Source organism: Mycteria americana, chromosome 3, assembly GCF_035582795.1.
Source record: "Mycteria americana isolate JAX WOST 10 ecotype Jacksonville Zoo and Gardens chromosome 3, USCA_MyAme_1.0, whole genome shotgun sequence".
Lineage (NCBI taxonomy): Eukaryota > Metazoa > Chordata > Aves > Ciconiiformes > Ciconiidae > Mycteria > Mycteria americana.
The window spans coordinates 65,282,154-65,294,248 of NC_134367.1; the positions used below are offsets into that span (position 1 = coordinate 65,282,154).

The 12,095-nt window shown below is 40.3% G+C and overlaps 1 protein-coding gene across 2 annotated transcripts in view; it reads left to right on the forward strand.

Moving 5' to 3' along the window:
- The window catches only part of PDE7B (phosphodiesterase 7B), a 177,734-nt gene that overhangs the window by 134,807 nt on the left and 30,832 nt on the right, over positions 1–12,095 (forward strand). For both annotated transcript variants that reach the window (XM_075498797.1, XM_075498798.1), the window contains one exon: positions 3,568–3,651. In XM_075498797.1, coding sequence (XP_075354912.1) covers positions 3,568–3,651 — 84 coding nt within the window. The remainder of the gene's footprint in view (positions 1–3,567; positions 3,652–12,095) is intronic.

The window sequence follows — 12,095 nt, forward strand, 5'->3', positions numbered from 1 at the left end:
ACCTGGCGAAATACTTTGAAATAACAGATTCATGAGGTAGAGCTACTTGATAACATCTTTGACTCATCAGAAACTTGCCTTCCCTGAGGGTGAAGTTAATAATCCTCGAATATAAGGATTTTAGTGGCTTTTACGAAGTCAGTGGGGATGCAGATTTATTCTGCATATAGATTCCTATAGTGCCAGCAACAGCCCAAACTTTTATTATCTTTGTGCCACTTTTATTGGCACAAATAGCCAATCCAAATCATCAGTACTTTTCCACGACTTCAGGTCCTTGGTTTTGCTGGTTAAATAAAACTCACTCACATTTTTTTAGTTTGAAGAACACCGAACTGGTAGTAAGTTTGTCAGTCATCATGCGTAGTCCTTAACTATTTCAGGTACTCTTTCAGTGCCATCAGCTGCTTCAGTTGTTTTCATCTCCTTGAGAATGGTATTCTTCTTATCACCTAAACGGTTCTTTTCCCTCTCTGCTGCTAACCCACGCTGGGCATTACGCCAGGGTGATTTTCCTTTTATGAAATAGCTCTTTAGTACTCTGATTATCTTCCCAGAGGTCCTTCTCTGCAATTCTTCCAGGAGGAATTCAGCTTCCTCAGAGACGGTATTTCAGATGAACTTAAAACAGGTGTTTTGACTAATGGCATCAATACCTCCCTTGCTTTCCCTCTCTTTACTGGAGTTACCTTGCCTGAATAGTGTACATACGTGTCTGAGTTGACTAGTCTTTAGTTCTGTAGGAGAAATCGGCAGCACCACGAGAGGAGGCTGGACTATGAGTAAAATGAAAGTGGAAGGGGCAGGTAGCTGGGCCATAGAGCAGTTGGGGTGGAGAAGGTGACAGTAGCAGTGAAGTTTATTTACAATAGCTGTAGCTGTGTCTACCTGGTATCTCCCAGCTTTGTGTTATTGTCGCATCTCGCTACTGCTCTCCTAATTCTATGCCAGGATCCTCAATAACAAATTTTAAGACTGCTCCCAATATGAATCTTCTAAAGATCATGCAGTAATTGTTCCCAAGCAAAAGTTTCCTTTCAATGCACTTTGTTATCTTTTTACCTTTATTTGAAGTAATTTAGTATCAGGTGTTGTCTTGTATGGTCTACTTTTGGTAAGCCCATGTTGTGTTTTCTTCTGTGTTTCAGTTGTCTACCTGCCTTTAGCATTCTCCTCGTGAAAATTCAGGGTTATAATGTTAAGATCTGAGTTAGGCAATTTCTCCATACGTAACTGTGCAGGATTTTGTTATTTTCTAGTACTATGGTACCTCTCTTGATCTGATAGATTTAGTCTTTCATGTCCAGAAAGAAAATCAGTCTTTCTGGGTTTACAGTGTCATATGTCGGGGGTTTTTTCAGATTTGGGGAGTTTGAATTTCTCTCTTTTTTTCCAAAGTATCTGTTGATTTAGTCACAAGTGACATGTTTATCAATGTGTTAATGCAGGGGATTATTTGCAGTTTCCTGTTAATTCATTGGTGCTTACAGAAAAACAAAAGCCTCAATCAAGGCATGCTCTGAATTTACACCCGTTCTTAATTTGCTGATGCTTTTATTAGTGACAGGCTCAAGCCTGTCTGATTTTTTGGGGTTTATATAATGTGTACCATATGCTTGCCTTTCTTACTCTTTCTACACGACTCAGCCAAACTGATGGGTCTACCTGTGGCGGAGAGCAGTGCTTTTAAGTCAAGGTGCTGCCTTATGAGCTCTGACTCATGGGTGCTGATGAATTTTGCTTTGGTGTTTTACAAACTCTTTAGCTATTTGTTCCACCCTTCTGTCCTTTAACAGAAGGATCGCAGGGGAATAGGTTTATATACCTATTATATGTATCATTTATATACCTTTATATACCGTTGCGACAACTTACACGTGATTTTAAACTGCTGATGAAGGTATGCCCCCACTATTATCGTACCTTTGAAGTGCAACAGCTGAAGAGCAGGCAGAGATTTGTGCCTCCTGCCCCTGCTATCAGGAGGGGTAAGTGGGGTCAACAACAGCTTGAGTTGTTTTGGGCTGGTTCCTTAGAGCCAGCGGTTGGCAAGCGGGAGCTGAGTACAGGGAGCACGTGTTCTGTCTCCGGAAACAAAAAAGCAAAGCGAAAGAAAGGATGAGAGAAAATAGATTTGTATTTATAATCAAAAGTGACTGTGTTTGAAATATTCTTAATTTGAGTGCACACTCCTGTGTCTTTTGTACCTCTAAGGACCCCTAGAGGGCACGGAAGTTTTTCTCCACCTCGAATATTTAACTTAATAGTTCTGCTTGGCTTTCTTCCATTAAACATAATTGTAAGCACATTTTAAGTGAACATTAGATAGAAAAAAATAACAGCATCTAACCAGGTCCTTCTTTTACGCTGCAAGATGTTTTCTTGTTTTTAAACACAAGCAGTAGAAGCTAGCACTAGCAGCCAAATTCTTAAATTATTTTTGTTTAGATTAGTCAGAAGCTATATATTTGTATCCCAGAGGAAGCACAATTCAAACTAACTAATAATTCATAATTTTATTGCAAACTTTGAGAGGCCTACAGTGTGAGCTGTCTGAGGAAGCGCAGTGGGTATGCTTTCAGCACTATGGCTTGTGTTTCTGTAGAGGAGGAATTGGTATTGTGAAGAACTAGAATACTCTAACCTGAAGCTCTAAAATCTCCAAACTTCATCTTATTTAAGATTTTTAAATATTTTGGTCTTGTTTGCCTATAAATAAATTATTAAATTACAGTTCAAGGTATTTAAAGCTATGGAAATGTAAAAATGACATCTGCTTCCCACTGCTTCCTACCTACTTAGAGTGAGTTTTTGTAATTCTTATTCATCCCAAGTAGCATTTTTCTTCTTAAATGAATTTTTCCAGTTTCATCAGTGTTACGTGGTAAGTCAGGTACTAATCAATGTGAATTACACAGCAATACTAATTCTTAGTATTGTGTTGTCACCTTATGATATTTAAATTTACATTCTAAAGCTCTGGAGTAATGCTTATCTGAGAACATCAGGTTTTGCTTAAATAAAGCAGCTTCAGTGTTTGAGGAGAAGGCTGACATTTTCCGGAATGCTCAAAGAGCAGCAAGTAAAAAAAAAAACAAACAAACAAAGAAAACCCCTTAAAGTCTTCATATTTTGTTTGGGTTTTTTTTAATCAACTCATGATTTTGAGACCAGTCCCCCAGCTTTGGAGGTCAGTTGGACTGCAAGCCTAGTCTAAGGTTGAGACCTTTGTGTGTGATGCCATGACAGTCAGAATCCAACTGGTCTTGTCCGGGCAAAAAACTGGACCTCTACACTACTTCTGAAGCAGTGAGAGTCTACTTACTGGGCGAGAAGCTGTTCAACAGAATAAACACGGGGGGGTTGTGCCTTTGTTCTGATAAGAGGATCAGCTGTACGGCTTTACCCAATTACCCAGAGATGTCATGGGAGATGATTTTTTGGCCCTTAGTTTTCCCACTGGAGGAGCATAACGTCATCACTTTGAATAGAAAATAGATCTAGATGTTAACAGCAGAGAAAGGCAGCTGCCCCTTCTAATGTCTCTGGGGATTTTGTGTTTTGCAGGAGATGCACGGGTGAGAGGTCAGACAGGGGTTCTCTCCGAGCGCCGTGGCTCCTACCCGTTTATAGACTTCCGTCTTCTTAACAGTAAGTGCAACCCTTCCTTCAGGTCTGTATTTAAAAAAAAAAAAATCTGTATTGAAAGTATATGAACCAAAGTATCTCATTTCATACATATCTATAGTTCAGCTGTCTTCGTACAGTCAGCATTAATAATTCTATTATTCCCACCCAGTGTTTGTGAAATGTTTTGGTTGTATGAATACTGTCCATAATGCTGAGTCTGTCAAGTAAATATAGTAGTGCCATGGGGTTTGCTGGGGGAGGGGGGGCAGGGGGTGCTTCAGAATTAAAAAGATAAACCTCTGTGTCCTTTAGCCTCTTAGCCAACAGTTGGAACAGATTTATGTGATACAGTTATCCGGTCATATAGAATTGGCACAGAAGGGGAGCATGTGACAGCACTGACCAGTGGTTTACAATAACATTAATTTTTCCAACAATTAGAACCCAATCCAAAGCCCCATGGAGTCTTCTCATTGACGTCAATGGATTTTGGGTCAGGCCAGCAGTGAACATCTGTTAAAAATAATGTTAACCTCATTTTGATTGAAGTTATTTTGCCACTGTTGTAAATAAAGAAGGGCAAATCTAAAAGGAAAAAAAAAATCAAGATCCTGGGGTTTTTTTCACTTGATGGATTCTCTATACTGATGCAGACCCATTAGCCAGTGTGTAAAAAATAAAATGAAAAAACAGAGAACTCTTCGTCTTGGGCCCTGTAGCATTCAGCCTGGATGCTGTGTTCACTCCAGTGTTCAGACACAGGCAGATCTCAATGTGTCCTTGTGTACTGCACAGAGCACTCCATGTAACCTTTGAAGCAAAAGTTACCCACTGTCTTCATCAAAACAGACTGAAACTCCGACAATTGGATTAGTGATTACACTTTCAAGCTTCTAGCGATTATGCTTTTCATTAAAAAGCAATTATTAAACCAAAGTTTTACGTCTCCTTTTTGTAACTGCTTTCCCGAGTGCCTGGGGAAGGGAGGTAGGTGGCAAGGAACGGGGGAAGAAGCCCAGCCACAAAGGGTGAGGAGAAAAGAGGGGCTGATAGGAAGGGGAGGACTTGGGCTCTGATCGGCTGCATTCGCCCAGCTGGCAAAGTTACTGCCGCCTGGCAAAGCGCTTGCTTTCAGTCTTGCTGATAAAAGGTATTTTCTAGGTCTTAAGTCCGTCGGAGTGCTAGCTATGGCTGAGGTAGAAAGACACAAGGGGTAAGATACGTCCAGCAGTTTTCACAGGAAAAGGGAATAATGTACCGGTTGAGCAGAGCTCTGAGGATGATTTAGTCCTGGCTTGCCAATGAAAAATGTGAAGAAAAACCTGTTTTAGGCTAGCTGGAAATATTACTGTTGATGCCCTTATAAAGACTGAGAGAAAATGAAACACTTCATTCATGAAGTAGAAGTGAATATATATCCACATTTGAGTGTGACTAAATGAATTATTTCCTTTTTATTTTGAATACATACACATTATTTAACATTCTCATCATATGTTCTTTCCTCGCCCCGGTTAAAGAAACCAAAAACTTTTCAGCTCTTTTTTCTGGCGAGAGGGCTTTCACTTTTATCCCCTGTAGATGAATCCTGCCATCCTTCAGATCCTGCCAGCTTCTGGGAAGTGCTGGTGCTGTCCGTGGGCTGTCTGTGGAGAGATCCATGGCGAGAGATGTACCGGTGAATACTCAGCCTTTGATCATACGAGGAGCAGGGCACTCCGTATAACCCCTCTCCTGTAACTGCTGAACTTAAAAGCGATGCCTCTCTCTGCATGCACCTCTGGTCCCACGGAAGTGGAGAACTTGGGGTTTTTATGTTCCTGTGCTCTCTGTCTCCGAGGACTTCTGACTTAGTCTTTCTTTTTACTGCTTTTCCTTAATCTGAAAGAAGTCACTATGGCTGAGCATGATCTCTGTGTAAGGAAAAGCAGTGATCCTGAACTTGGATTTTCCATTGTTTTCAGTTTTTTATGTATTTACTGCTTTCTGCCTAGGGAGTGGTGTTGACTTAATTTTTCAGGGCAAAATTCAGTGAGATTTCTAGGCACTTGACTACTAATTTTGTAGATGGCAAGTGCACTGGGCCTGGCTCACTCGGAGACCTACAGGTAAATGAAGACGCTCAGTGTCAGAGCACGCAGATGCGTGTTTTGCCAGGAAGTGAACAGACTTTTATGTTATTTGTTCATATACATCTATCTGTCAAATCCATTTCTTCTGTGCATACCGTATAAGCAGCAAACCCCGTGGTGCTGCACATCCTATCAAAAAGACACATGCATAAATGTCACTACTGCAAACTTTTTTGAAACATGCCTAACTAATGCAGTAAAATTTTGGCACCGGGTTACATTTGTTTGGGGGCAATAATTGACAGGCAGCAACCGTATCCTGAAAGCTGTTACAGGGAGGGAGATAGGAAGAGAAAATTTTGTGATAAATATCCTCAGAAGTTATGAAGAAATGCGTCATAAACGTTAGTCCAGCTTCTCACTAATTCAGACAAACTGAGCTTAAATAGTAATAGTTCCCTCTACCATCTGAAATACTATTCCAAATAACAGTACCACCCTTGTTTTAAAGTAAGGGAAAACACTGAAGCTCATTCTTGAACAGAGTTGGCATTCATTTTGAAAAATGACATTTAAAAAAAAAAAAATCAGGGCATTGCTATTTAATGTCAGACTAAAGTTTACGTATATGTAACTTCGTTAACATACTTGCAGATTCAGTCTAACTAGTGGATTTTTCCCTCCTATGGCTATTAAGGGTTAACACCGAGTAGACCATATCTTTTGTTTTTTCTGGAGTCCTGCAGTAAAGTTGCTGTGTAATTTAAGACACCGTTAAGTCTTTTTGGATAGGAAAACTTCCTGCGCTCTGAAAATGGGATCTTCTGTAGCCCTAATGAAAGCCAACTGGATTAATGTTGGCTTCTTGCTGTTTGAGCTAACGTCTGTGATGCCATCTACACATTCTTCTGGTGCCTCTCTGCAATATATAGAAACTTAGTGAGTGTTATTTCACCTTGTCAGTGCCAGGCTGTCAGGACCGTGAGGATTTTGCAGGATACTGTCTGGAGGAAATGGAAGGCTTTAGCATCTTCCTGCCTTTTCTCTGCCTAGTTGCAAGCTTTCCTTGAGGTGTAGTTGCACTGGTGGGTTTGGGGACTCTTAAGATGACTCTGGAATACAAAATGGAATGTAAAATATACCCGTGTCACCAAGAACTCCTTGGTTCTGCCTATGTTTGCCTCAGCCTCTTGAGTCAGTGCCTGCAACTTGTGGAGACCTGCATGACCAACCAGATACTCGTTTGTGTTGACGGCATGGAGCCAGAAGCCTGAGGGGAAGCTACGTAGCAGCTCCTCTCCCCGGGGAAGCTGCGGCAGCCAATACTTGTTAGCCAGCCCGGTGTGAAGACCCACAGGAGGCAACCCGGCCATCCGTTTTTCCGTCCTGCTGTAATAAGGCAAGGGGACCACCTGCTCCTGATGGCTGCAGATATACCCCAGAAAAAAATAAGCCGGACATGGCAGACTTGAGGCTTCACGTTCACTAGGGTGCTTACGAACAAATATTCAGACTTTACAAACGCCTAAATTAAAAGATACAAGTTTTGCACAGCCCTATAGGTTTATAGGAAAATGGGGAGAGGGTTTCCTCTTCATGCAAATAAGGCATTCCTTAAAATGGGAGCAGTGGAAGAAAAAAAAATTAGCCTTAGAAACTTATTTTCCAGAAGGAGTAATGGGATGGAATAGGCAATTCCTAGGTGCCATCAAGCAGCTGAATATAATGTATAAATGATGTAAGATTGATTCCAAACCAAACCTCACAAATTTTAGGAAAGTTTGACTCTGAACTCGGTAGCTTTAACTTGTAACTGAACCTAATGCAGGTTGAAAATAACGGTGGCAGTTTCTTGGCACTTCTGCATTTCTGTAAATTAAATGAACCTTTTTGTGTTCACAGGGCAGAAAAGGAGTTAAACTGAATATGTGCAGTGTAATAATTTAGAATTTGAAACACTTCAGCAGTGAAAATTAACTTGATCCAATTTTCCTTTAAGTGAAGCATAGTTTGGATTTGAGAAATAAAGGACCGTAGGCTAAGGCAGCAGTAATTTAGTTCTCTGATTGACAAAGTTGTTCAGTGAGTCATTGAACCAGATCCCTCCGCTGACAAATATGCATTGATTGAAATGGATTTCATTATCCCGTGATGGATTGTGCTGGTGACTGTGATGGTACATTTCTTTATTGCATTAACCAGAAGTTTGAGGGAACTCCTTGTGACAAATCTAGAATTGTAGGTAGGCTTGCAGCAATAACCAAGAAGACCTCACCCTGCTCCAGTTATATTAAATGCTTTGTTCTATTGCCACATGAAATTAAGTAGAGTAACAAAATAACATAGTTTACATCTGAAACGAGTAACTTTTTATTTACAAATTTGCTTGTCAAGCTTTAAGTCAGAAGACAAGGGCATTCTTAAGACTTAAACAGTGGTTCTCCATTTCCCATCTTGTTTATGCTAAGCTTTTCACTGGATTGAATTTTTTGCTTCCTAATGACAAAATTATTAGCCTCTAATTTACTATATTTAAATAGGTCTATCATAGAGGAATATAATTAAAATTGTTTCTGCTTGCATTTTTAACTTTTCCTGAAAAATTCTCCATTACGGACACTTTCTTTTTGTCACAGTATCAGTCATACCATTGCTTTCATTATCTTGCACCCCCTTGTTTTCAGTAAGCCATCCACAGTGTTCTGATAGAATTCACTTCTCTATATATTGATCTAGGATAACAAGGGAAGGGAAAGGATGTAGTATGCAAAGTGGAGTCTCTGTACCAAAATGGTGTTACCCAAAGAGATTTCTGTTTCCTTACACCCTGTGCAACAGGAACATAGAGCGGGGTCTAAGAACATCTAAAAGGTCAAAACACGTCTGTAGACACTCCAAAGGTATATCTGCATATTACCTACGATCTTGGTATTGTCATGCAGGCAGAAGTTGAGTCCAAAAGAACCCCACCTGCTTGAAGCTTAACTTAGCAGATTAAGTTAGTATAGATGATGTACTTCTAGTACCAGATGGTGATAAACAGTGATATTAGGTAATATTCAGTCACTGTCCTTGATTTGCTGTCTGATTTGAGTCAAGCAAAATCCTCTGGTTTTCAGTTTGTTTGCAAATAAAGTGATGCTTTGCAGGCATGTGATGAATCAGGTACTACAGAAATGAAAAGTGCTGTCAGGGTTAGTAAGGGAAGATACAAACTCATGAAAAAGTCTCCATCTCAAAGAACCCAAGTCTCTGGATGTTTGAATCTGTGGTTTCTGCCTGTCTTCGGAAGGGTCCATTTGCAAAATTTACATTCAGTTTTGGGTTTGGATTTTGAACAACTCCAGGGCTTTCAGGTAGGGCCCATCTCCAGGGAAAATAAAACTTAACCACAGCCACCAACCCAAAACTGAACCATCAAGTAACCTGAACCCAAATGAGTGAGGTTAAAAAGAGTTTGGTTAACTGTCTTGTTTTGTTGCCTTTGGCTAGAAAAAGAAGTGGGAGTGAGAGATGCCTTTTTAGATATTTCTGACCCAGGTTAAATTAGGACACTCAAAGTCTTGTGAGGAAGTTTCAAGGGCTGATTGGATTACTCAGATCCCAACACAGCCCATGGAGATGAGTCCAAAGTTCCAGATGGTTATTAAATTAGAAAGGGAGAGATCTTACGAGGTCTGCATCATTTCTACATATCTCCCTTAGTTCTTCATGGATAAGCACATCCAAAAGATACTCATCAACATCCTGAAGGCATATGGGCTTCTTAATCTGGTTAGCTTGTGTCTGGTTTGAATGGGAAGAACATTTCCAGAACTGGCCTGTGGCCTTGCTTTCAGTTTCCTGTTCAAGGAAAAGGAATTGGGATTCTCTTAATAATGTTTCAGCACAAAGATTGTTCTGTTTTCTAGTAACACTTCACTATATTCAGAAATTCTTTCTGTCATTGGAAGTCAGTCTCGTTCCCTCCTTTCCTCTTTTCATCAAATAACAGCAAGATTTTTTTGGTTCAGGGTGTTGTTTTGGGTTTTTTTGGGGGGCAAGGGTGTTTTTAAGAGTTGTTGTCTGCAAAATTTAATAACAAGGTAGATTGAAAAGTATATTCTACTTCTTGTCGTTCATGCTCCTTGTTTAGCTTTTACGCTACATTTGTAGAAAGTGAAAGCCAGAATGTAAAACTGATGCACGTGCCCTTGTATGCTAACAAAACACAGTAGTTTGGGTTATGAATGCTTCAGGAGAACTCATGAGAGCAAGCAGAGCAAACAAACAACTGGATGTGCTTCACACACAAAGTCTTAGTGAACACTGACCTGATTATACAGGTTTGTAACTTATTTTTTTAATACAGATTTGGGAGTCAGTTCAACTGAGAATGTCCCTTTAAGTTTCCAAATGATTCGTGACCCATTCTGGCACCCCACCTTCTTTTCCCTGATTAGAAAAGGGAAAGGGTGTACTGAAGATAACACTGAGGATACTTTCCAAATGACCAGAGGAAAAGAAAGAACAAGGAGAAGGGATCATTAAGATGATAAATGAAAGTTGAGTTTGCTGTTATTACAGGTTATGTTGCTTTTTCTCAAGGGGAGTGCAGGGGGAGGGGATGTACCATTTCCTGTTGGAGAAGCTATAATCAGCTATAGAACATTTGCAGTTTTAGGAAAAAAAGGTCCTGACTGCGCTACTGTACGAAGATTGAAGTGGAAAAGTGAAGGTTCATACTGAAATGATAACGACTTTGTGGCAAAATGGAACACAACATGCTGTTTCCTAAGAACTTGTAGGAGGCTTAATAAAAGATGCCAAGATGTTTGTTTGCATAAAGATGATTGATGACCCCAATAAAGGCTGCAAATTTTGAAGAGAAGCACCTCTAAATTCATCTTAAATTTGGATTTAATCTATTCCTCTTCCTGTTATTAAGGCTAATATTCTGGTACCTAACTGGTCTTTGAAACCCTAGTTTCTCCAGAATTTGGGGTAGTGGGATAATTTGGTATATAGGTGGGATAACCTGCGTAATTCTTAAGTTCTGTAGTCTCTTTCAAACAGTATCAAAAGGAATATATTTTGGGATGGGGGCGAAACTGCATGACTAGTGTTCTTCAAGATGCCAACAATTTTGCAGGAACTTTATGATTTGGAAACTGAGCTGTTACAAGCCACCACCACCTCCAGTGTAATGTTCAAAGAGGAGGAAACCCTGTAACCAGGTGACCTAGAAAGTTGGAGTCCCAGAACCTCTCACATTTCACTAACTACATTAGCCGAAGAAGTACACAAGCACCTCTTCTGTAAACAGGGCTCTGCATTGATTTTGTGCACTTGTGCAGGTGGTTGAAGAACGGAATCCTGACTCAAAGCGGAAAATTTCAAAGATCTTTTGTTTTACTTCTTCTAATTTTCTCCGTTTCTCTGATGTGCTCAGAGTCCCCCTCTCTTTCTCACAGCTCTTCCTAACTGAAAAAATATGTTTACCCAAAGACAAATTGTTTCCCAGAGTCCTCGCTGTTTGCAAACTGACCAGACAGTAAATTGCAGGTCTGATCCTCTCACCTTATCTTCCAGATACTCCAGCACTTTTCTACCCATCCTGCCTGACTCTTCGTATACAGTTGTAGAGCAGTGGCTGAGCACAGAATGTCTTTGCATCCTCAGAAGAGGAGAAAGGGTATTATAAACCACATGAGTCAAAGGCAGGTGCTTGAGGACCTGATTTATTCTGCATCCTTTTGGAAAGAAAGAGGAAAACCATTTTCTGCTTCTGAGTCAGTTGGCTTTTGAAAATTAATAAACCTGTTGTTAGCCACTCGTGCTGCTGGGTGACCTGTTTTTATTGTACACTGAGGTGCAATAAAATAAAAAAAGGCGATACTGTGAAGGAAAACTCAGAGGCCTTATTTGAATGCATAACCAAGTTTGTTTACTTTGAAAGAACAATAACAATGTAATGAATGTCTGGTGCAGAGTTAAGTACATCCTTGTCCAAATTTGATTTATGTGATCGTTTCTGGATGTTAACTCAACCATTGTTAACATAACCTCCATCATTTTTATATTCACGCTGCCTGTGGGCACACGCTAGCGCAGCAGTGTGAAAGAAATCTGAAAGAAAACTGGTAGCAGTCCCTAGTGCAGGAAACCTCTTTCCCTGAAATAACAGAGGTTGGGGTGTAGTGAGCCGTAGATCATGTTAAGGCGAGCAGATCTGTGTAACTGGAGGAACTTTGTTAGGAGAGAGAAGGCAACCATTGATTCCTGTAGCTTATTAACCTCTTGAGGGCCACGTGCAGTATCCAGACATCATCCGTGGTCCAGTAGCGTGTATACGTGCTGCAGATATCAAATGACCCAAGGAAAACTGCAACCAGTTTTGCTGCCTGCTGAAAC